Consider the following 25,956-nt stretch of genomic DNA (forward strand, 5'->3'; position numbering starts at 1 on the left):
TGGACCGGTATAGTAAGACCACTAGTCGGATCTTTCACCACTCACGCTCCGACTGGTTGTCCACGAGTTAGTCCAACATCCCCACTCGACTCTGACTAGGCGACTGACATTGGGAAATTTGATCAGTCGGGTCTTCAGTTTACCCAACTCTTCCAGCAATATCAACAACCCGATTCACGGTCCCACGTCAACATTGAATGTTGGACTACTTCAAGTTGGACAAGAAGTCGAATAGTGAATGGCCCTCTTAAGGCTGTTCGGTACACTTTTTTCGTTATTCAAATTGGTTAATCTTTTTCAATATAATTGTTAAGATCATTATAAGAGTGAGAAAAAGTGGCAACTGAAATTTTTAAGTGGTCTAATAAGCGAGTTATGGGTTGTTGAAAGTGCTAACTCCGTTTTCTTTCCAGATTATAAACAGTTTCGAATTTTACATTGGAGTTTTTTTCATACATTCAGTACCTATATCATTGGCTTTGTTCTAATATGCGTTTTTCGCGATTAATGCCAAAATAAACAAGTTATCGAATTTACAAGAAATGTTATTTTTTTTATTTATGAACGGTATGGGGAATAAAATGTTTTAGTTTGGAAATATACAGTTTTCGAATTTTTAAGAGAAGTTCTTTTAATATAGTCGAAACTGTTTTTGATCTGGAAAGAAAACGGAGTTAGCACTTTCAACAACCCATAACTTGCTTATTAGACCACTTGAAAATTTCAGTTTCCACTTTTTGTCACTCTTATAATGATCTTAACAATTTTATTGAAAAAGATTATCGAATTTGAATATAAAAAATGTGTACCGGACACCCTTAAGCTTCGATGTCAGTGCGTATCAATCGGGTTGTAGTAGAAATTATCATAAATAGTAATTTTCAGTCAAGTGTAAGTAGTGAGGTCCACTTTATAATGGCAGTGGATGAAGATAGAAGAATAGCGATGGCGATTCTCTTCATTAATTAATTATATTTCTACACTGTCAAAAACATAATTGGCATCGTTGTGGACCTAGAAAAGGATAGTACCACCGGCTTTGTCGAATGATAGACAAGGATAGCAAAACCAAAGTTGATCAATTACTGTCATTATAACGTGGACCTCACTGTAGCTAAAACCTTGGTGGACATAGTAAACAGCATTGCTAAAAATCAGATGCTATAGTCTGTGCAAACCTTAGCTTGTAACAAGGCACTTTATGGCCGATGTCATTTCTTACGATAAAAAGGAAAACCCAGTTGCCGGTTTTATGCTGATTTCATAAAAATGACCTAAGCTTTCTTTTTTTGTCTTCTCTCTAACACAATTAGCTTACCGGATTTCTTGCTTCTGTGAAATCTGGCTGTACTGTACTCCATAAGAGCAATCTAGGGTTTGCATAAACTATAGTGTTAACCGTAGTTTAACGATTCCAACTATTTTTGTTATTGTTTTCTTATTTCATATAAATATGATTGTAAGTTTCAGTGGAACGTTACAAGTGAAATTCGTTTCAGGTTTTCTCTTTGACTAGATTTACAATGTATGCGAGTCCACATTATTTAGTCACTATTCTGTCGAGATCTCGATTGCATACTTCGGGAGTAAAATGACGCAACCCCCTCCCCCAAATTTATTACCTACTTTCCTTTTTTGGGACCCCAAAAATGCTTTCGGTACCCCTCCCAAGAATTTCAATGACGTAGTCTGCGTCAAACCCCCATCTGTGAGACTCACTGCCTACTTATTAATCCTATTTAGTCAATATAGTAATGTAGGTGTAAAGGGGGCCCAAGACTATAAAATATTTGGTGACTGAACAATTAAAGCTTTGACCAGATATATTATATGGGAATACAGAGTGGCGCAAAAGTCATATCATAAAGCATAGGTTGATGTGAGGACAGCAGAAATTTAATAATTACTTTTTCTTAGGTTCTTTATAAAATATCCTGAGTTTTTTTCAGAATATCCAATTGAGTTCGTCGGATGAATCATCCCAAAAAAGCTATAGATTGGCCTGTGTGGATAAATAAATCTGGAGTGTGGGAATTTGAAATTTGGTGTTGATGTGGAGACGCAGCTGACTCCAGGCTAGACAAAATATAGATTCATTGTTTCACCTGCGATGTTTTTGTGAAAATACAGGTTTTCGTACACAATGTTCTGGTGCTGGAGGGGGGAGGTACTCAGAAGGTACAAAATCAGCACTGTCTATATACCATATTTGAGGTCTAAATCTTAAGCGACGACTTAACGCTTCTTTAGTCGATTATAGACTATAAAATAATATACAGAAATAGACTGCAGCCGTAGAGTCGCCGCTTAAGGTAAAATTCCTAAGCGACGAGTACCCGACTCTAGCCGCGCGACGACTGTAACAACAGCTGTAGTCAATCCTATATTATTGTAGTCTATAATGTCGACTATAGAAGCTAATACAGGGCGGCTACAGTCAAAGCTTTATTAGCTGCTACTTTGTATAGTCGACATGATAGACTACAGCCGTTAATAGAGTTGTAGTCGTCACTTGGAAATTGGACCTTCAAGGCCACAACTATTGAGGCGTCTAAAGCTGCAATTCCTATTTCCTAAGGGCCAGTCGCTAAGGAATCGCACTTTTAGACGCCTGTGTTGTAGCCTACTTAAGACTAACCGGTTAGTTACAAATTTAAAATTTACTAATAAATAATTATAATTAATAAATCCTAGGATAACTAATAAATAAGTAGTTATAGATATGAGAGTTAATAAGTTATTACAAATGATAATAAACATGGAATCTGAACGAAAAATTGATTATTATAGATTAAATATTGATGTCTACCAAGTCAAGGCTACAGTGGAGTATCAATGAATGTGGTAACAAGAAATATATACAAATAACGATTTAAATAATGATTTATTGACATTATCCGTATAATAATCTTGATTGTAGCTACATTTTTACTCAAATGTTTTCAATCGTTTTCAAGTTGACAGTAAGCAACAACTAAGCTACATTTAGTGACAAAGTAAGATAGGCAGAAACTTTATGATCTTGAAAAAGACTAGCTTAAATAATAATTTCAACGTCTCCCAATTCTTCATCTGAAGGAAGGTGAATCTTTGATACATCAAGGAAATTCTTGTCAATGAGTGGTAAACCTGCTTCCTCTCGTCTTCTCAATTCCAAATAAGCTTCTCTGTGAACCCAATCCGTATCTTTTGGAGCGTATGCAATGAGAAAGACAGTTCCTACCGTGGCAATCGTTATTCCAAAAAAGAAACTTAGGTGTGTATGCATTTTATCATCTTTGTCAGACTCTGTTTCAAAGCCATAGGTTGTCCAAATCTTTTGAGCCTCACCAGTACGTTCGACGGATGCAGATGCAACATCGCTGTTTTTCCTAGTTGTTGAAACGCTGCGAAGTTGTGAACTGATATTAATTAAATTCCTGTGTGCAAAAAGTTTTTGAGATGCTAAACAAACTCTGGCAAGAGACATTTTGTCCTTGTTATGAGGCAAACACTCTAGAGGTTAAATTAAATGCAGTTTCATAAAAACAACCTACCTAACCTTATCTTTACTGTACCTCAACGCAGAGAAAGAGAAATAAAATTTGATTTCTAGATTCTCGTTACAGCTGAGAGGAATCAGCTGTTTCGTTGTTGGCAATTTCAATTACCAGAAGAGTTGGATAGAAGGACAAGATTCTCAGGACGAAGTAAACTTCAAACCGTAAAAAATGAATAAAAAAGTAATTATACAGTAAATTTAGTTACCTCAAAATTGAGAATGTGCTACAAGATCAGACAAAATGTGATGATTGATGAATATAACCTCTTTGTAATATTATGATTGGATGCTCGGGGCCACCGATCAAATCATGATAGCAGTGTAAAAAAGAAATATTTTGAATGAAAAGTTAAAATCTTTGTATTGTACTCAGTGGCCTTAGTGCTCACTGCTCAGTTGCATGTTCTGTTTTTGTTGAATTTATTGAATTTATTTGCTGAACACCAGCATTGAAACTTACTTGAATAAATAAATTTGAATTGGTTTCCACTCAGTGCTCACTGCTCAGTTGCATGTTCTGTTTTTGTTGAATTTATTGAAACCTCAGTAAAAAGTCGGTATTTCAGCTTTATAGCCTTGTTTTTTTATTAGTAAATTTTCTTGTTTAATTTCAGGGTGTTGAAGTGTGAGTTTGTCCGTTTTGAAGTTGAAACATAACCAAGCTCTAGATTGCTATTGCTATAGGCCTACTACTTTATATCACCCAATAATAATAACTAAATGTTTATAAAATAGTGAATAATGTATTAATTTTGTGATAGCGTGTAAACAATCTTCAAAATTTTTGACTATTAAATATGGAAGGCCACGAAGAACCAACAACGCAGCCTATTTCTGAAGCATGTCGATCGCAGGAGACTGATGATGAATCTGTCAATGAAGTGTGGGGAAAGCTGTATCCGTTATCATATCGATTACAAGAAACAGGTGAGTAATTTATATAAGGTATAAAAACTTGAGTTACATATTATGCTGAGTACGCCAAGGCCCTTATTACATTGAAATACCAAGCTGGGTCGCTATTAAGACACCGCAATGTCCAAGCAAGTCGAAGGGCATTATTGTTTATTACACTTGTAGTAGAGTCACCAGTTTGTTTTCGGACGGCTAGTGTCTCACTGGTCACCAGCCAACCAGCCCTGCCACAGTTTGAACACCAGCATTGAAACTTACTTGAATAAATAAATTTGAATTGGTTTCCATGTTGATACACGGACGCCAATGTTGGAATTCTGGAGTCCCACTGGCAATACCCCGGGATATTTATAATTTTCTGATACGAACTCCTATGTATGAAAAAAATGAGTTTTCAGTGTTCCTGAAAGGCCTATCAATGTGTTTTACAAAAGTACCTGAATCTTACTGTGATATTTCTGTATTCTGATAGACTGAACTCTATATTTATTAAAAACCAACTTTAGTATCTTGTTAACTTTGACGAACCAATTGCTGTATTTGATGGCTTAAAGGCAATAAAAATAATTTATCAATACAGCCTGGCTTTCCAATGTAATAAGGGGCCAAGACACTTGCCTGTAATGAGAATGTAAAATAAAACTTTCGACGCCTTTAAAAAGATTTCTAATAACTTTAACAATACTATATAGATTTGGAATGAGTTTGTTTACAATGAGCCATTAATAATAAAATTTAAGTGGATAAGAAACATAGTAAGTAAGTCTCTCTTGTTGTGATCTTTTTGAGCTGCTAGCTGCACGAGTTCGACCTGAGCATGCACGTCTCTTTCTTCCAGCCCACTCTGCCAGCACTGAGGGAAATAATTCCATCTTTCAATCCATCCAAGAGTCCTGATGTATATATAGCATATCAATTTATTTTTTCTTCCGTCTGTGTCCAGCGTATATTCTTCATAAACATTATCGTTTAATAAAACACAAAATTTCAAATATTTACACTTATCTAAAGATGACCGATCAAAGTTACTGACAAAGCAAAGCTGACAATCTCCTCCTCATTCAAGGAATAGAGTGAGAGGCTTATCAATTTCTCTCAAAGCACTTTCTTTCACCCAACTCTCGCAGTCGCACCTGCAGTGAAAGTCTATTGGACATTTTCAATTACGTAGCAAGTGTGCAGCTTAGCCAATCTAGAGTAGGGGTCAATGTTGTCTCGCCTTCTAGTCGAGTAGTTGTGGATCTAACCTCTTGCTTGTAGTGTATGAAGTTAGCCTTTTAGAAACACAACGGTGCTGAGCACATATTCACTGACAACAGTATTACCAGCTTTCTGAACAGCGAGCGACAATGCTCCAAGTATGGTGATGATGCTATAATGCGGATTTTTTTTCTATGTTGCAGAGTTAACACTTCCTTCGTATAAGGTTGGCCGTGGCATGGAATGTGACATCCGCCTGACAAGTGAATGTATTGACACTTCAGTTTTGAATCTGATCAGCAAAGTTCAGTTCGAAGTCAAATTGACCAAAGATGATTCTGGAATTGAGGTGTTTTGCTTGAAAGACCTCAGTTCCAACGGAACTTTTGTGAACAAGAAAAAAATTGGTAGAAATAATACAGTGTTTCTCAAGACTAGTGATGAAATATCACTATCTCAACCTCAAAATAAAGGTGAGTGTGGGTATTAAGCTATGTATTCTGATTATCTTTAGGTGCTCGAACCATTGTGTCAGTTTTTTGTCTTGAATTTTATTTGCATGAACAATTGAAATTAACTTACACCTAATTTGTGAAATTGTTTCTCTTACTATAAACTTAACCAGAACTAATCAATGGAAGTTGATGAAATAATAAAATTACAGTTTAATTGCTGGTTGTAATTTTAATTTTGTAAACTTGCTTTTAGTGAGGTTTTTTTCTTCTTTGTCTCTATCAGATCGGCATTCCCGTTGTTCCATCGTCACCTCCTTAGAACTTCTCTCTCCTTTGGCCTCCTTTGGCCTTCTCTCTCAAATCAGCCTCTTTCATTTCCCTCCTCCTCCTCACCGTTTCTTCTCTCATTCTCTCTCACCACTTATAACTGAATCATCTACCCCCGTCTCATTTATTCCTCCTCTTCTCTCTGCACATGACCTTACCCCCCTCTCGCATCTTCTTATCCAACGTATTGCCCATCCTTTACTGTCTTACTTGACTTAGTTCCTTTGGCTCCTTGAGGAGCATAGGGCATCCGAAAATGTTCTCCACTCATCTTTATTGGCTGCGAGCCTCTTGACCTCTGCCCAAGTCTTTCCCTGTTCACATCCGTATAAAAGCACTGATTTCACGTTGGTATTGAAAATCCGAATTTTTGTTGCCTAGATTTTTTTCTGTTTTTCCATAACTTGTTCAATTGGATGAAGGCACCATTCGCTTTTCTAATTCGGCTTCCAACATCTTCATCAGTCTTGGTCACTGCACTCCCCAAATACACAAAGGAGTCTACAGTCTGGATGCGAGTACCACCCACTTCAAACTGCCTATCTGTTGCTGCATTTGATCTCGTTTCCTTTGTTTTTTCTTATTAATACAGAGACCTGCTTCTGCAGCTTCTTTTTCTAGCCTAAGCAGTTTCTCTTCCATGTCTCTGGAACGCTGGGCTAATAGGCAAATATCATCAGCAAAGTCCAGGTCTTCCAGCCTCTGTCTTAAACCCCACTGCAGTCCTCTCCTTCTCCCTGCCTGTACATTCCTCATGACCCGATCCAATACCAGCAGGAACAATTTTGGTGACAGCACGCAACCTTGACGATTTTATTAGGAATGTCTGGGTAATCTTCCCTTCATGCAGTACCTGGCATTCATAGCCCTCATACATTTTCTCCAGTATTCTAATTATTTTAACTGGGATTCCATACTCTCTTAAAGTTTTCCACAGCACACACCTATTGACTGAATCAAATGCCTTTTCGAAATCAATAAAGGTCAAGTATAGTGTGACACGCCACACATTACTTTGCTCCAAGATGATTCTCAAGGTGTTTATTAAATCAACACAGCTGCGGTGTTTTCGGAATCCTGCTTGCTCTTTCCGCAGTTTTCTTTTTATGGAGTCCCTGATTCGATTCAAAATGACCCTTGACAGGACTTTTCCAGGCACTGATAATAATGTGATTCCTCTCCAGTTATCACAGTTGGAGGTGTCACCTTTCTTTGGAATCTTCACTATCAGTCCTTTTTCCAATCCTGTGGGACCCTTTCTTTTGTCCATATCCTGTGAAAGAGCGGCTGGAGTATATCTGCTGTCAGGTCTACATCCACCCTCATTACATCTGGTGCTATATTATCCAGTCCTGATGCCTTGCCTCTCTTCAATTCATTCAGATCCATCTTGATCTCATCTTTTGTAGGGCTAAGGACAAGAATTTCAGGGTCCTCCTCAAACGGTTGCACATCTTCCTCTACACCTTCCAGGTTTCCACTACCCAACAATTCCATGAAATGCTCACGCCATCTCTGCAGTTGATCTTCAATATTTGTGAGAAGCTCGCCTGTTTTACTTCTGACAGGTCTATTCTTTCTGTCCTTGTTCTTTGAGAGGATCCTTGTAATGTTATATAGCTCCTTGCTATTCCCTTTTCTAGCTGCTTCCTCTGCTTTTGTAGCCATCTCATCTGCAAACCTGCGGTGGTCATTTCTGACACTTTTCTTTCTCTCTCTAACTCATGTCGTATGAGGAATATGGAGTTCATTTGAATAGATAGGTCCATATTTGTTTCATTTAGTTAATCTGTGATGTACACTTTTTTGGTGTTTTGAAAGCAATTTTTTTCTTATTTTCCCTGGCTAAGTGTTTATGTTGTTTTCATTTTTTCTTAATTTATATGTTTGCAAACACCAAGTTTCTATTTTTATCATCATTCTTACCCAACTTGAACATTTTGTTTGCAGCTTATCTTTTTGTTGATGCACGCTTATGTAACAGTTGGCTACCAGCCTCAGAAAAGCATCGATATGATATATTGAATGATCTTGGCAGCGGTTCATTTGGTGTAGTGAAGATGGCTGTGAATAAGGTATATAACGTTCAACCACTTGTCTTTGACTTGTCTCCGCTTTTCATCTAATCTAGTGATATATATATTCTGCGATTTCACTGTTATTCAAGAGTCTCTAAAACGAGTAAGATACATGATAGAAACTTGCGATTGGTCTCAAATGAAAGAGAATTACATGCTCTATAAGTTACGTTGCCTTAAATCCATCTTGCATGACTGTTTATTATCGAAAAACTGTCGAGACTCTGAAAATGAGAAAAATATCGCAAATTTCTTGATATTTTGAAACAAATTTATCTTACGTCATGATTATATTTTTACAAAATTCATTCACCTTACATGAAAGAGGAGATTCTGTTCTTCAAATCAAGACCAAGTACCATTTTTATCATTTTGGGTTACCGAGATACACAGTTTTGAATATAGAAATTGGGCATTTTTCTGTGTATTTATTTAAATATGGGCTAAGATTCACTAAAAGAGGATTTTTTTATTTTTTCATCAAATTTAAGTTATGATACATGATTTTGAACCGCCTTGACGAGCTGAGAAGAATGAGCTGTAGAACAAGGAGATCTGACCATTCTGTCAAAAGTCATAAGTGTTTAAAGTTTTGATCCTTGACGTATCCTTATTGGTGCCCCCCCCACCCGGAAATAATGGAATTAAGTGTATCTAACGGGTGATTCTCATAGAAAATAACCCTCTTCTGATGATTTCAGCCGAAATATGGTTTTTTTTGTTAGGAAGGCCTTGAAAAGGTTTTATAATGGAAAATTTGTATTTTCAATTTTTGGGTGTCCCCCCTCCCCCTCTACTAAATTTGAAAATTCCTTAGTAATCCTGTTCAGAATTAATTGATCTCTCACGTGATGTGTGGTTTTTCATCATTACTAGTGAAATATCCAAGTTGTATAGGGTGAAAGTGGTAAGTTTGCATAATTTTGAAAAACCCTTAAAAAATACCCCTTTTTTGAAAATTCGTAGCTCCGGAACCAAAAATGGTAGAGTCCTGCGCGACCGCTCAATTTATTGGAAATTATATTTTCTTTAATTTTGACGGGTATGATTTCCTTGAGAAACTCAAGGTTTTCGAGATTGAATGAGAAATTCGAAAAAAATCCGAAATTTTGGGGGTGAAGCCGCCCTCTGGCATGTCAGCAAATTTCGGATTCGAATCCAGCGCCCCAAAATACATATAGAACCGTCGAGAAAAATTCTTTCGGGGCTGTTTCCTGAAAAACGACCATTTAACTGGACTAAAAGAATATTATGAGTTTTCTGAAACAGTGGCTTAGTAACAACTTAGAAAAATCATAGCGTGAATCGGAGGTCGATGTACATTAGTTTTCAAAAAATGAAGTGCGTCTGAAATCAGTTGCAACGTGCCAAAGTTGCATCAATTCTTAATCTGCTAGGTCACGCAATGTTATTACTATAGTGAGGTCCACGTTATAATGACAGTATTTGATCAACTTTGATTTTGCTATCCTTGTCTATCATTCGACAAAGCCGGTGGTACTATCCTTTTCTAGGTTCACAACGATGCCAATTATGTTTTTGACAGTGTAGAAATATAATTAATGCAGAGAATCGGCATCGCTATTCTCCTATCTTTATCCACTCCTATCTTTAACGTGGACCTCACTATATAATCGCTTACATAATAAGATGCAGTAGTCTTTTTTTTTAGGGCTACTTTTAATATAAATAAAAATATTAATCTGAGTACCCTTAAAAATTATTTTGTCACTACATGTTTCGGCTACTAATGCCATTTCCAAGTTTATTAAATGACTTCAAGTATTGAAAATGGCATTAGTAGCCGAAACATGTAGTGACAAAATAATTTTTAAGGGTACTCAGATTAATATTTTTATTTATAAGATGCAGTAATTTGTTGTTAATTACAGTTATTTGTAAGCTTCATTTCAATTATTTTCATTTTTTTCGATTTACAGAAAACTCGTTGTCGATATGCCATAAAAAAGTTACTCCGTAATAAGTATATTGGCGAAAATGAGAAAAAAATGAATGAGATGCGCATCGCGAATGAGATCAAAATTATTAGTAGTCTCGATCATGTAAGTACCGCAATATATTTCATTCAGTCTGTATTTATTTAAAATTTGTAACTCAACTTGCTAGTAAAATCAAAATCATATTATGTATAAAATTGAAAAAAGTAAATGCCTCTAATTATTTTAACTAAAGTCGTCATCAAGAAAATTGATCTAATCTAATTCATTCTTTGAAAATTATTTGAGTGTAAAATTTAAAAGTCATACTATGAGCTGCAAGATTTGACCAATGACGATAAGCTTCTTTATTATTTTTTCTGAGTATGTTGCCCTAATAAGCTTATGCATGGGTAATTTGAGGGTTAATTATGATGAAAGATAAATTGACCTACAGTTTTAGGTGGATTGAAGTGCTCATAACTTTCTTACAGAGCTGTCCACAAGTAGACACTTTTCCAATTGAAGAACTGATAGCTCTGCGCTAAATTAATCTATGTAATATCAACTATTAGATCAATAAATAAATTGTTAATTTTAGCGAAGACAACTACTCATCAATTGCACTAAATCTAGTTTTTAGTGAATAATTTTTTTTGTAGACATTTCTATTTCAATTTGTTTGTGTGCAGGCGTTCATTGTGAAACTGAAAGAAGTATTCGAGAACGAGGATGCTGTTTTCATGGTGCTGGAATACATGCCAGGTGGTGACCTGAAGCATAAGCTGTGCCAGGAGAAGAGGCTTAGAGATAATGACTGCAAAATTATTTTCTACCAACTTTTTTTAGGCGTGCAGTACCTTCACAAGCAAGGTGTAACCCATAGAGATTTGAAGGCAAGTATTCTAAATTCTCAAATTCTTGTAAATATACTCCTTTAAAAATAGTATTTGGATTCTAATGTCGTCTTTTTTATTACTTCTTTGGCGACTTCGCAGCTAGTCTTCTTTCTTTGTTCTTAGTCTATTCATTTCTACTGGTATTTTCTATTTCACTTTCTCTTGACTCCCAATCGTCAATATAATATTGATTTAAAAAAGAATCTTGTTGAAAGTTAATCAAGTCTTTTTAAATGCTACTTTATTCAAGTAGCTATTTGAAGTAATCATTTCCAGTTTTTTATCTATACTTATAAAATTCTTATCTGACTCACTGACTCACTAATAAAGGTATCAAAAAACAGGCCTTTGTAATAGGCTTCCTTTAATATGTACCTAACTTTGTATTTATTCTGAATTTTCTATAAAGGCAATCACTCAAAATATCTTCATATTATTGTACAAAATTATTAAATTTGATGTTTGTGTAGAGATTTTCGCGTATTTTTTTACCAAGGACACCAGTATTATAAATATTGTATTTGATGGGTATTAAACTCATGTTTGTGAGAACCTTTTCTCATTTTCAAAATGTTTGTTTTATAAGCTTTCACTGTGGAATGAATAAAGTGTACACATAGCCTATTTTTGGACAATTTCTATCTAAATTTGGGAAAGGAACAGTTTTGGGCTTTAAACCTGTTGTTCCTTTCCCAATCATTCATAATTGAGGATGATATTCTATGTATCAATGTATGAATAAATAAATTTTACAGTTAAATTTTAAACTTTACTATGTATTTACAGCCAGAAAACATCCTCTTGTCGACGGAAAACGGAATTCTGAAAGTGAAAATTTCTGATTTCGGTCTGTCCAAGTTGATTCATGCGGGAACTGCATTGAAATCGCATTGTGGCACATTGCAGTATACAGCGCCCGAAGTAATCATGTCAAGAGGCAGAGAAAGTTACACGCCAAAAGTTGACATTTGGAGTCTGGGCTGTATACTATATTTGTGGTAAGAAATTCGTGCATTTTTTATATTTGATGAATGAAATTGATATCGATATGGAATATCAATCAGCCTTCAATAACCATGAATGAAGTACAATAACCATGAAATCACTTCAATTATATGGGCTACTTTAAAGTTTTCAAAATGTTTTGATAAAAGGGTACTACACGTTTTTATATTGTTTTTATTAATAACTGTGAAATACATAATTATACCGTAGATTAAGCTTAAAAATCTGGTGTGGCGCACTCACACAACTTTCCTTGCCGTTATGAAAATTTATCACCTGACGCTAATGTACACATGCATCTCAAATCTACTATTCAAAGATCCAAGCCAGCTGGTGACAGGACAATAACGCTGAAGTCACACGAAGTCTGCTATCTCTTCATAGTGAATGATTTAATAGAATCAACAGTTGGCAACAGTTTGCAATTGAAATAATAACATTTTCTCGAATGTCGAGCTTATTTTAAATTTGAGGTGAAAATGTTATTGATCATAAATTGTAGAGATTTTCATGCTACTTGGAATGTTTTTTTTTTAATTTTATCTGAAGCCTGATAATTGGGAATCTAAAATCAAACTTTGCATAGGTGGGGCGGAGCTCCTAAAATTTTTACAGATATGTGACTTGCGGCAGTTGATAGAGCTTATCAATGACTATTTTAGGTATAAATTTGATCAAAATCGTTGTAGCCGTTTTCGAAAAAATCGTGAAAAACCCTGTTTTTGACAACATTCTCGCCATTTTAGCCGCCATCTTGAATTGCATTAGATCGAAATTGTTCGTGTCGGATCCTTATATTGTAAGGACCTTAAAGGGCAGGTCACATCAACGTCTGCTAGCGGTAGCGAGCTCGCTCCCGCGGAGGTAGTTTTTCTGGAAGCAGTTCATACCAAAAAACGTCCGCCAGCGGTAATTTTAACGCGGCCGCGAGCTCGGTGTGACCTGCCCTTAAGTTCCAAATTTCAAGTCATTCCGTTAATTGGGAGATGAGATATCGTGTACTCAGACACACACACACACACACACACACACACACACACACACCACACACACACACACACACACACACACACACACACAACTATACAGACCAATACCCAAAAACCACTTTTTTGGACTCAGGGGACCTTGAAACGTATAGAAATTTAGAAATTGGGGTACCTTAATTTTTTTCGGAAAGCAATACTTTCCTTACCTATGGTAATAGGGAAAGGAAAGTAAAAAGTATTCATATGTTCGTGTATGCTTTATCTATGATAGCCATAATACTCAGAGTAACAAGAAATAATTTTTAAATAAGACTCACGAAAGGAAGTTGTAGCCTAATGGAGTGTATCGTTTAATAGCAAAATGAAAAGATGAATTAGCCTAACTTGCCATTGTGTGTTCTATCGAAAACATTTTTTAATTCCTGTAGACATAGTTCAAGGATTTGATATTATTTATGGTTGTAACTTGTAATAGAATTGATTAATCATTAAATGTTAATGATAGTAAATTATTCCATTGATTACAGTCTTGGTGAAGAAACTCCATTCAGTATGAAAGAAAACAGCATGTAGAAGAATAAGTGAATATTTGAATTCGCATGATAGTGATGTTATCATTAATTTCAGTCTTAGTGGAAAAACGCCGTTCAACGGGAGGGCAAATATGCGAATCGAGGAGCAGATAGTGAGAGGATACTACAAGAAGCTGACCGTTGTCAATAACCTGAATCACGTGAATACAGCCACCGATGCTGTCAATCTCGTTGAGAAAATGCTTGTTGTTGAGTCCGAGCAACGATTTTCTATCGATGAAGTTCTCAGTCATGTTTGGTCACAGGTAACACAATTTCATTTATAAACTTTCAATTTTTATCATCAGTTTATCTATTTTATAAGTATGTAATTTCACAAAAATGTAGTTGCATGTTTAGTAAAGTCTGTTCGGCAGTACCTCAACTGTGAGTTTCTATATGTTTTTAAACAAAACTTGAAAGGTTTTATTCAATTTTAAAGGTGAAAGGAAAGGTGAGGGAGGTTAGGTTTTGGCTTTTAAATGGCAATATGTTTATATTATTTAAAATGTGTTGATAATTTTGTATAATAAAAACAAATAACGAAAAGTTGAAATTTGACATATCGAAGTTTGCACTTAAGAATGAAACTCGTCTGTTCGAGCTTCAAGGCACTGGGCACAATCGCCAGCGTATAGGCGATTTTCAAGTTGGGGATTATTTCTTTCGTGGGATAAGTTGGGGTGCCCACGAAGTGTATTAAGTTTGTTTCGGCAATAGTGTCGAATAGGGTATGAGAGTTGGATTGGAATTAGTTGTTATTGAGAATGGTGATGAAAAATTATCAATTTGTTCATGATACTACAGTGTACAGTACCTCATTTATGCACATAATATTATGCTGGGGTATATTCTTGTCTAGCTTTTTTACGAAATTAAATACTCTTTAGTATAGATAGTATTTCTCTCTGATTCCCCTTTTCCACTCGTTACACTATTCTTTCGGTAATTTTTCCCAAGTTTCTCCATACTTTTATGTCAAAGAAATTTTGAATGGTCGAAACCTTCTTTTCAAAAGTAAGTTAAAGATGTGTTTCCAAATTTTCAGGACAAGCAAATTGAGGCAACAGTAAAAAAACTTCTGGATGGATATGGAAAAGAAGACCAAGAGAATGTTTCGCCTGAATTTCAGCCACCAAAAAAGATGAGGATGATTGAGGAGCGATAATATAGTATACTATTTTCTAGTTTACAAAGATCGACATGATTTTTCTTCATTTAGTCTATCCATACGGGTGTTAATAATTCATCGTTCAACTGATACGAATATTGTTCATATTGAACAAAATGATTATCGACAGGTTTTTTGCCTGATTATTTCCGGTTCGATTGTGTTTAAAAGTTTGGTTACTATTAGAAAACTAGGGGCGACTGATTATACATTACTTCACCAACTAGGCATTAATGAGATATGAATCCTGAGTAATGGTTGCATGAATTATGACTCAAAAGCCACTTTCCTCGTATGTGTACTTAATGATAATAATTGTTATTGCTGGCTGATTTACAATGTTCATGCAATATGCAATGCCCCCCCCCCCCCCCCCCGATGTAACACGATATTGGCATTATCGTTCTCACACTTACAATTGTCGGCCGACACTGAGAATTGTCCTCTGATTGGCTGACAATCAGCTGTTGGTAATACTTAGCCAATCAGAAGAAATTTCTCAGTAAGTGTCGGTAAGTGTAAAAACGGCCATTATCTTGAATCTCTTGAACGACCATTATCTCAAAAAACTTGAAATTTCAATTCCATATTAAAGTTGATTTCAGATATTTCTCTCTGATTGTCCTATCATAGTTGCCTGAAACTATTGTTTCTAAAAGCTGTTACTTATCTTCAACGTACGTTCATTTAGCTTAGTCTTAATGCCCTGGTGAATATTCTTGTAAAAGGCAAGTTGAACGTAAATTAACTCTTTCTGATGACTTATCGTACAATCGTTGATACTTATATATACAGTTTCAAGAAGCATGATAATTCAAATTTTGATTGTAGGTCAGTAAAATATCCCAATTCTTATGAATACCATAGCCTACTAAAGTTATTAAATTACGATATTTATGCTGCAATATACCATTCTTATAACTTCATGCACTAATCTTTCTTTGAAACATGATATAGTCATACTCCTATTATCATTTGTTATCAAGCTTAACAAAGAATTGTTGAATAATATAGGACTAATCACCTTTATTTCATTAATGTTATGCCCTTTCATCAAGTAACTAACAAACAATTAATATTGACTGTTGAAAAAGGCTTGTTTTTATCCTAATAAAATTGAAGTTTGGATCGACCAAATTTGCTTAGAATCAATAAGTATTATCTTATGAAGTGGTATAGTATTAAAATATAAAAAGATCGATTTGAGTTTATAATCTTATTTATAAAAAAACAGATTGAAATTGCATTGAATTCTCATCAAGATAAATGCATCATTCCATTATTATTGATCAATAATTTTATTGGCTAGTTTGATTATTGACAATTAATTTATTTAAAATAATCTAAGTTTATCCTTTGTATGATCAACACTTTTACTATTTATTAATGAAAACAGCAAATTATTTTCGGTATAGATTAAGTTACATGTTAATGTGAGTAAATGTTTCGTTCTATTTTACTTGTTTGAAAAATGGTTTCTTATGAATTATTATTGTTTTCCATTGATAGCAAGGTATTGCTTGCATGTTTAATGCCTATGTTGCAGGAGGTAATATACAAACCTCCAAGAAAATGTTCTTTTGACACCCAACATCAGTAGCTTGTAATGTACCTTGGTCACTATTTATCATTACATCGTGACATTTGAAAATGTTTAATAATCAATATTTTTTTCAACGAATGCCTTATTAAGTGCCTCATCTATTATGTGATATGACAAATCTGTTTTGGAATTAATCTTTGTGAATAATTAATCACTGCCTTACTTGAGTTTTATGTTGTTGCGTCGGTAATATTAGAGTTTTTTTAGCACAGCTTCAAGTGGTTTATATGTACCCTCTTCAATAGACTAAGTATCATTGTTTTACTGTATAATTTTTTGTTACTTTTCTTTGTTTCCAACTATTTTTCATGTTTATAATTTTGTATTTTTTATAGAAAAATAAAATAATGTTACCAGATTGTTGAATGCATTTTGTCTCTACGTTGTATTTATTGAGAAATAAAACACATAAGGTATCAAAGAAACGGAGAAAAAATCTGCATATTAAGAAGCCTGCATACATGTTAAACATAGTATAGAGTGCAAAAACAGGAAAAAATAAAATTCTCCAACTTGTGAAATCGATCCCCTCTAATAGCGTTCAATTGGCATTTGAAAAATTATACTGTAAATCAAGTAGCACATGTAGTGCATTCATATTTCGTGTCACTTATCAAAGTCTCCAATTAATTCTTCCATTAATACTTCCAATCAATGTACCAAGAATACAATGTATCAACGAATGTATTCTAGGTACATTGCTTCCAATGATGAATTTTAGAAACATGTTATATAGTACAGTTAACAGTTATAAATACGAAACTATGAAATCTTATATTGTAATATATTTTAGATATTGTAATTTATTTGGATGATGTCATAAAAATAGTTATAATAAATAATAATCAAATAAATGTTGAAATACAGTAAGTGAATGGTAACAGAAAAAGAATACTGTGTTTTTATGAATAACTATTTTTATAGGCATTAGCAGCCTTTTTTCAATACAATAATATTAACAAATTCTTATTCTCATTGAATACCGAAAGATCATATAAAATTGAAAGAACATGGATGTATTTATTAATTTAATCAATCATTCACAATTGTAATTCTATTCTCCTTTAAAAAAACTATTGAATTATTTTAATATCTAGTTACTGTAGCCTAATATTCTACATTTTCAATAGAATTGAAGACATAGTATTCTGGTACGGTATACAATTAATTTGACGAAAATCCTTGGGAGAAATAATACTTATATTCTTGTTTTTTGACAATTAATTGAATACATAATATAAATATCGCATGACTCCTCATTTATAATTCTTAATGCGATTTGATTTCCATACAAGGCTTAAATGATTTTCAATTAGAACACTTACAGTCCAGCAAAAATATTTCTTTTGTTGCGGGTGATGACCATTTATTAATCCATCTTGTACTTTCGAATACATCACAGCCATTTAATTATCTTGGAATGACAAGAGTTTAACCATGGAGTAAAAAATATGCCTTCTATGGTTTAACCCTCCAGTCCACTGCTAGTAACTTTCAGCACACATTTCTTGGCCAACTGGAGGTCAGTGGATTTGATAAGAGTGACGATTCTCTCGTGGTCTGGCATGCTTGATTCTCTATGCATGAGCAGACGGCTGGCTGGCATATGCATCCACGCTTTGCCCAGTTTGGGCCGAATGTCGCCGTACCAGCACACGTCGGCTGTCTGCTGGCCATCCAAGTCATCGTTGTCTATGAAACTGGTCGCCAGATTTACTGTCACAAATACCGTCTGGTAGGTGACCGATATTCTCTTCATTGTGGCGGCCACATGGTTCAAAAGACCAAGACCTGCAACAATTTTAACACAAACTGAATTAACACTAAATAAAAACTAAATATAATTATTAAATTAAAATTAAGTTTAATTTATTAAACTAAATATCGAGGAATACTTTTAGGTTGAAAAAATCTAACTAGTAGATAACTTAGACTAACCACATCTTCACTTATCTGTGTTACTATAGATACACTTTATACTGTATCATTTTTTTTAAATGAAAAATTAATGCTACTGATCAATGCTAGCACTTTAAAATGAATCTCATCATAGTCAAATCATACATCATCGACTAGAAATATTGAAGAGTCACTTTATTTTTTTTCATTTTCTCCAGAAACCGTGTATTAAATCTTAGTATTTGATGATCTGTGATGACCTATGTTGTGAATAACTATCACTTTTCATCACAAATTAGTGAAGGCATTTATCAGTGCAACACTAGTTATTGTATACTTGTTTTCCCACTTGAGTAAAATCCACTCTTTGCATTCAAATCATCCAAATTATAAAATAAATTTTACAATATTCACTAACTAAATCAGGATATAATTACAGAAAACTTAAGAACTCATAAGAGCAATTCAATATTAGCCTATTCAGTATTATTTCTTAAAACAATAATTTATTATGAAAATGGCTTGTTTCACAAATGAAATGTGATGAATAATTCATGGGGGATAATACTATTCATACGGTACATAATACTTGAATGTTCTCAATCATAAATACTGTACCAATTTCAAACGTTTCGACTTATAACCGGAATCAAAATTGAAATTTCTCATGTTATCAAAATGCAAAATTGCTCTCAGAAATTCCAAACGTGCTACTCCTCTCAAGAATTTTCAAATCTGAATCTTTATCACGTTTGTAAGTAGCTTTTTGCAATAATTCCAAGTAGTGAAATAACTAATTAAATGCTATATTCTGTTAAAGATAAATACATCAGAATGAATCGATTGATTTTTATAATTTCTTATATGCTCTAAAAAAACTGAAAGGTAGTTGTGGGAAATCAGCTCAAACTTGTCAATTATTGATAAATGAGGTACCGTCATTTCTTTGTTCGTTCAAGAACGGTGTGAATAGTGCAGTGATGGAATCCACTATGATCAGTCGGCATGGCATATTCTCAAGCATTGATCCCAGAGAATGTAGGAACGTGATCATCTCATAAATATCGTTCACTCTTGTCACTTTTAGGTTTTCCATTGCTGCTTGGATTTCCTAAAAAGGAATAGATAATTCAGAATTGCTCTACTTTCTTTACTGCAAAAACATGAAATGTAGCCCAGGCTAATTAATTTTTTGAAGTCATTTCTGGAGAAGTAATACTATAAAATATTATCTTTTTGGTGAGGGCTTTTGGAAATGGCATTAATCTATGTTGAAACATACATGTTGTGAATAAGAAGTTGAAAAAAAAACAAAAGACGTGTTTGAAAGACTTCAATTTCCAGGTACTATCAAATAATATTCCGTATTTCAAGTCCACCTCTCGTAAGTGTAATTTGCAGTCCAATTGAACGTTGAAACCTCATCTTTCGGTGTTGTGAACGTAATGTGCTAGGAAGTTAGACTTATCAAATGAAAACGAATTGAAATTGTCAAAACCACTAATTTATTATTTTGTCTCAAAATTGTTTCAATAAATCAATGGTTTTGTCAATTTCAAGTAGTTTTCATTAAATAAAAATTTTGCGATTGTACTTTGGCAGGACGTTTCTCTCATGGCCACAAATTAGAAATCTTCTAAATGGCGAGAATTGGCAGTGTGTTGGTGCATATTCAAATTCAATTTATTTCCAGAAAGTACATTTTACAATATATTCCCTGAAAATGACTCCCTCTAATATGGAACAAGTCCGTGTTTAGAGGAGGAGTCATTACAACAATAGACACAATACAAGAAAGAAAAAGAAAAACATCCATTGTTCTGATGCATGGAGATATAATATATAGACACATTCTTATAGCTGAATTCAATTACTAATAGTAATATTTGCTCCTTGAACGCTATTGGACTGTCTCTTGATGATCTAAACATTATCAAAGTATTTGTATTGAATATTGTAAATAATAATAAAAATGCTCAACTCACCCAGATGGTCATTGACCAAGGGATAAATTAATGCTTACATGAATTGAAATCTATAATTTGTAATGTATGTTTCTTGATTAATAAATAAAAGCTATTCTATTCTAATCATTAAATAGAAATTGACATTTGACATTTGATAAAATGAAATTAGAAAAATTTCTAATTTGATGAAATTGACATTTGAAATTTGACATTTGATAAAATGTTTTTAATAATTTTCAATTATGTATTACGGTACTATATTATACATATGAAATTGAAGAGACATGTAGAAACATTTTTGTTTAAAAAGATAAGAAAACCCACCCACTTATCTATTGAAACAAATAAATTTCATGCTTTTGTAGATAAATGTTATGTTTTTAGATAGTGAAGTTTAGAACCCCTGCTAAATAGACAGAAATAACAATACAATGTTTGGCAGTAAAATTTTCTGTCTTATGAAACATAATAGTAATTAATTATAATAATTTAAGTTAATCTGTCTAGATTTCAAATAAAAATAATAGATTATCCAGAATTATTCAAATCGACTTATACATTATGTTAAACAAACAATGAATGCCTAACCAATCAGCTTAGTAGCAATAGGAAATATTTTATGAAATTCATTACAGGAAAAAACTTGTTTACCATATCGTTGAAGTGGTGGGTTCTCATTATTTGCAAAATTCGTTGGCTGGAGAAGTCATGCTTCGTGTCCACATAGTATACTGGCTGTTTTAAATTTGTAGTGACATGTGAAGCAATTGTGAAACAAAGTTGAGTTTTTCCGATTCCTGACAGACCACATATTTCATAGATGTTTCCAGTCAACATACCCCCTTCCAGTAAATCATCAAGCCTGAAAGAAAAGTTTGAATTAAGTACTAAGTTAGTATTTTTCTTAATTCATTTTTTTTTACTTCAAGTGGAGAATAAAAATGATAGGATAGATAGGGTAAAAAATGGACCTTCGTCAAGTGATTGCACAGCATATAATATTTCCTCAATTTTAAAATGGATAATAAGAGGATTTATAGGATGATAATTCAATAATATCTTGGCGAAACAACTGAATAAATACAGGATTGGATAGAATCTTTATTTAATTTTGTTCACCCTCTCAAGGATTGATGGTTCTCCTACCAACATGAATAACCATAATAATTGGAAAACCCTTAAATCCTCCCCCTTTTTTTGTACTATACTGTTCTCGATTTGGTATTTATAATTGTGTTTGTTATTGTTTTGCATGTATTCCTTTTGTATTGTATATTGTGTGTGTAAATGACTGAATAAATTATTGAAACAAATATATACGGTATATGTAGAGTTTGAAATTAGTTTCAGCAAATGTGATCAAGACAAATTAACTAAAATAACTTATTTTGAATAATTTTTGCTTACTTCTTTATTCCTGTGTTGATTTTAGCCGTCATAACAAGCATTTTCTTGTAGCATTCCAATCCATTATTGCTTTTTGCACTGAATTTGGATAGAATTTGCCTTCGAATTTCAATGATATTCTGGAAAAAATAAAAATTACATAATTGACATTACACATGAAATAAATAACTGACCGGGAATATAGATTGTGAGAAGTTTTTTGAACCGAAAAATAGTCAATATAAAGTTTTTTTTGGTTATAAAAATATAGGGGACTGGTAACAATATTAATATTTAAATTTTGCTCCCGTAATCCTTGGACTTCCTGCATCATCTTCTCTATTTCATCTCTTCCCGTTGGTAGCACCCTTTTTCCTGCACACTGGGACAAAGTGACAGTACGGTATTATAACATGTTAAACTAAATATAATGCTTGGGCCACACCTGTCATGCAGCGTACTGGTCCAACTCATGTTCGATATTTCTTTGGGCTACCCTTTTCTAGCTCCGTAACGTTGCCAGATCGTTTTTAACAAAGTAGAAACATAATTTAAAAAATATTTAATCTCAATTATGAAAATTTATTATAAAATCATTGAGAAATATATTTTCTTTACAAATAAGACACCTATACAGTATAATAATTTTAAACAAGAATGAACAATATTAATAAAAAACAGATAAATATATTAGAATCGGCTATCCTCTACAGAAGGCAGTGACAAGGCAGAGAATCGGCAAACGCTGTCAAAACTTTTTCTACTGTCTATTATACTGCCATTATATAGTGGACCTCATACTATAGTAGCTGCAACACTGCTGTCCACGTGTGCAGCTACAGGCTGATTATTCATACCTTTTTCAAGGAAGTTACCTTTATAAATCAACTTTATAACATAGTGTTTGCAACTAAACTGCATTGAGAATCCAAATTGAATGAATCTATACTAATCACCCCTATTCTTCACGCAATTTTTTTCAAAGTCATAAAAAAGAGCGCTTACGCAGTAGCTTACTCAGTTCTGTCTTTTATTATTCAATGCTCAACCAAACTCGATTCTTTTACATTCTAGGCCTACTATCCTTTTGATTTTGTCATTTTTTCCTTGTAAGAATAAATATTACATGAATAGTATAAGTTTTTTCAAATATTGCAAGATATTGCAAGTCAAGTTTAGTGAAATTTTGTTTTGTCAGTTTTCCTTCTATTTATAAAAAAAACTCCGTAATAAAATGTTAAGGAACCTTGTAAACGAGTCCCGTAATCGTGCATAATCTATCGGCATCCTCCTCCAGAAAATCCAAAACAGTAAATATATTTTTTAGTTCCAGTTGTTTTATTATAGGTAAATTCAAATTCACATCAATTTCCGGAGTTAGGCGGGCCATTTTACCCCTTCCACTCTTCCCTATCAACGCGAGATTTGAATTGGATATTAAACCTCAGACTAAACTTGAAAATTCAACTGATTATTTGTGGTACAAAACTAATTAACAATGAAATACTAAACAAATAAATGAAAATTCCTTTGCACATGATTAGATGCATTGCCTTTGAATAAAGAAGGTAACAAAGAGAGGAAATGGCATTTTTGGTGAACAAGGAACTGAGTTCTGAGATGAGCTCAACTGCGCCTTTACGAAAGACTGCGATCTGACGAGATTCTAAAGCACTATTTTCGCATGTAACCAACCTAGAAGTTTTATACATAGTATATAATTCATCTATATTTTTCGTAAAACTTCTCAGTGATTGTTAATTTATGAAATGACACTCAAGATTAACAATCTTCACATACTTTTATATACAAATTACAATACCATATTTATTCAAAGTATTTTTCTGATGACTGGATACAAATTTAATAGGAAAATATAATCTGGTAAGTTGGTAATGTTACAGCGCTGCGTTTGTCAGTGGCGTGAACTAGTCAGAGTAGTCAAGAAGTTGTTGTAGTGAGCGTAGTTGTAGGATCATGGTGAAAAGGTGACGCCATTGTAGCTTCTCTTTCTGTCCTTGAGTTACAAATCTACGATCAGTTTTCAAATAAAACTCTTGAGAAATGACTTTATCAATGTAATTTACTATTACTACAATAAACTAATGAATTTTAGGATAAGAAATCGTGTCCTAAATGAACGCAAATGCTGATTATTAACTGGAGAATTCGAGATAACAAAATGGTAAGCTTCTGTGCATTTTTGCTTCTCAATTCACATAGCCTACCAATATGGCGGCAGAGCAGGTTGTCGAATTCTGTTTCGTCACTATTATTTGTGATTCGAGATTAATGTCATGCATGGTTAAATCGATTTTATTGTTATAGTTTATCGTGTAAACTTGTGAGATAATTAGAATATTTATGACTCCGTTGTCATTTGAAACAATTGATTATTTTCACAATGTGCCGAGTTTTTAGGTAGCGGTTGAAAGAATAGTTTTGATATGTATTTCAATTTACTGAATTTTATTTTAAGATTTACTAAAATGATATAATGGTTCATTACCTAAATAAATGTAATGTGGGTTTTTACACTAAAATAAATGTTTAATTATTTATATTTGTTGTCTGTAAATTTTGTAAACTTTGAGGTTAGGTAGGCCTTTACGATCTGCCTATCAGTTACAAAGTTTTTTTTGTAATAGTAATTAATATTATCTAAAACTTTGTTTAGTAAATGTTATTTGTTTGTCTTTTGTCTTATTTATTTTATAGTAATTTGCTTTTGTTAATCCGTTTTGCTTTTAAATATTATTTAAAACTGACTGGAGTACGGTACTTTCTAGTCCAAAAAATAGGTTATCTTTGTGTGTTTGTTTTATAATATGTCAGTCATTTATTAATGTTTCACATTTTATTGTATAAAATATAAGTGTTTTTATTATTTATATTTAATCTAACTTGCTCCAAAAAGAAAATTTGAAATTAACAAATTTATTGCTTAACTTATTTATTGTCTACAACCTTGTTATCATTTCTCACATGATAAAAACACTATTTCACAACAAGCTACTCTACAAATTAGATAAAAATTGATTTGCTAGTTTATATTATTGTTGTAAATTTAAAACTCCTGACTTATATAATTTCATAACTTGCTCGTCTTTGTTTAGTTGGCCGTATATGACTTCTTGGAAAAATATTAAATTTTCTGATTGCAAAACATTTTTTTTAATCAATAATGAATAATCTCAACTCTCATCAAGCTCTTTGAAATGTTTCAAATTCCTATTAGTAATTTTATAATTTATTATGCGCATGTTGAGAAAATTAAAAATTTTTTAAATTGAATTTTATGACGCCTCTAATTCCACAAATGTTGGTAATGGATAAAGCAGAAAGTATCTAGATTTAAGGGTTTAGGTTGATGATCTAGTTTTTGTCAATTTATTTTAAATTGGAAATTTTCAGAGATTGAGATGAATGAAGGTGATTTAGGGTTGGGGAGAGCCAGACTCCAAAGTGCATCTCCAACCCTACACACCGTCCACAACTCCATGCCCGGAAACACCACTGGCCAAAGCCAGACTGGGTCCCGTTATCATCAATATCAACAACAGGTCAGTCTATTCTCATCTTCTACTTTACAAGTTTGGTTTCCTGCTATTTTCAAATCTTTACCGTACGCTTGAAATTCAGGCGAAAGATATAACTTGAAAAAACTAAAATCATTATTGTTACTTGATTTGAGAAAAATGAATTTATTTTGATCAATTATCACAACATTATTTTACTTGAAATCAAATCAGACTTTACATTTTTGATTACGTTATCGTTAACCTGTATAAACTACTAAAAAAATGTGAAAAATCAACCGTTCAAATAATAATAATTTTTTATTGACAAAATTAATGCATGTCATATATTTCATTGTAGATATAGTATAAAATCATTCTATTAATTCCCTAGAAATAATATTAACATTATCCGTAGATTAAAAAAAAAAACGTTAAGTAGCCTGTGTTGAAATTTCATAATTTTTCTTATATTAATTAACCTCTATCATATT

General features: G+C 33.2%; 4 protein-coding genes across 5 annotated transcripts in view; 2 read left to right on the plus strand and 2 right to left on the minus strand.

Annotated features, from left to right (window-relative positions):
• Nucleotides 1-2,948: 2,948 nt before the first annotated feature.
• On the minus strand, nucleotides 2,949-3,577 carry LOC111043231 (NADH dehydrogenase [ubiquinone] 1 beta subcomplex subunit 11, mitochondrial). The gene has a single exon (XM_022328132.2). The coding sequence runs from the start codon at nucleotides 3,467-3,469 to the stop codon at nucleotides 3,038-3,040; it is 432 nt and encodes a 143-aa protein (XP_022183824.2). The 5' UTR covers nucleotides 3,470-3,577; the 3' UTR covers nucleotides 2,949-3,037.
• A 459-nt stretch (nucleotides 3,578-4,036) lies between these two features.
• Nucleotides 4,037-17,062, plus strand: LOC111043225 (ovarian-specific serine/threonine-protein kinase Lok). The gene is made up of 8 exons (XM_022328124.2): nucleotides 4,037-4,468; nucleotides 5,860-6,129; nucleotides 8,389-8,513; nucleotides 10,457-10,579; nucleotides 11,146-11,349; nucleotides 12,139-12,350; nucleotides 13,974-14,184; nucleotides 14,967-17,062. Exons 1-8 carry the CDS (start codon nucleotides 4,339-4,341, stop codon nucleotides 15,084-15,086), a joined length of 1,395 nt encoding a protein of 464 aa, XP_022183816.1. The 5' UTR covers nucleotides 4,037-4,338; the 3' UTR covers nucleotides 15,087-17,062.
• A 525-nt stretch (nucleotides 17,063-17,587) lies between these two features.
• Nucleotides 17,588-23,600, minus strand: LOC111043232 (DNA repair protein RAD51 homolog 4). Its single transcript, XM_022328133.2, has 5 exons — nucleotides 23,191-23,600; nucleotides 21,966-22,084; nucleotides 21,210-21,420; nucleotides 19,528-19,702; nucleotides 17,588-18,483 (listed from the first exon to the last, which is right to left on the minus strand). The coding sequence occupies exons 1-5, from the start codon at nucleotides 23,332-23,334 to the stop codon at nucleotides 18,158-18,160; spliced, it is 975 nt and encodes a 324-aa protein (XP_022183825.2). The 5' UTR covers nucleotides 23,335-23,600; the 3' UTR covers nucleotides 17,588-18,157.
• Nucleotides 23,601-23,875: 275 nt separating this feature from the next.
• The window catches only part of LOC111043226 (helicase domino), a 95,444-nt gene continuing 93,363 nt past the window's right edge, over nucleotides 23,876-25,956 (plus strand). For both annotated transcript variants that reach the window (XM_039436179.1, XM_039436180.1), the window contains exons 1-2: nucleotides 23,876-24,129; nucleotides 25,359-25,507. In XM_039436179.1, the coding sequence (XP_039292113.1) occupies nucleotides 25,367-25,507 (141 nt within the window). In that variant the 5' untranslated portion in view covers nucleotides 23,876-24,129; nucleotides 25,359-25,366. The remainder of the gene's footprint in view (nucleotides 24,130-25,358; nucleotides 25,508-25,956) is intronic.

Source organism: Nilaparvata lugens, chromosome 10 (genome assembly GCF_014356525.2).
Source record: "Nilaparvata lugens isolate BPH chromosome 10, ASM1435652v1, whole genome shotgun sequence".
Taxonomy (NCBI): domain Eukaryota; kingdom Metazoa; phylum Arthropoda; class Insecta; order Hemiptera; family Delphacidae; genus Nilaparvata; species Nilaparvata lugens.

Coding starts and splice junctions, on each gene's coding strand:
- LOC111043232 (XM_022328133.2), bottom strand. CDS start 23,334: ATGGCCCGCCTAACTCCGGAAATTGATGTGAATTTGAATTTACCTATA. Junction 19,703..21,209: donor CCCACCACTTCAACGATATG/GTAAACAAGTTT, acceptor ATTCCTTTTTAG/GAAATCCAAGCAGCAATGGA. Junction 18,484..19,527: donor GAACGAACAAAGAAATGACG/GTACCTCATTTA, acceptor AAATTGTTGCAG/GTCTTGGTCTTTTGAACCAT.
- LOC111043231 (XM_022328132.2), bottom strand. CDS start 3,469: ATGTCTCTTGCCAGAGTTTGTTTAGCATCTCAAAAACTTTTTGCACAC.
- LOC111043225 (XM_022328124.2), top strand. CDS start 4,339: ATGGAAGGCCACGAAGAACCAACAACGCAGCCTATTTCTGAAGCATGT. Junction 6,130..8,388: donor ATCTCAACCTCAAAATAAAG/GTGAGTGTGGGT, acceptor TTTTGTTTGCAG/CTTATCTTTTTGTTGATGCA. Junction 12,351..13,973: donor GGCTGTATACTATATTTGTG/GTAAGAAATTCG, acceptor CATTAATTTCAG/TCTTAGTGGAAAAACGCCGT.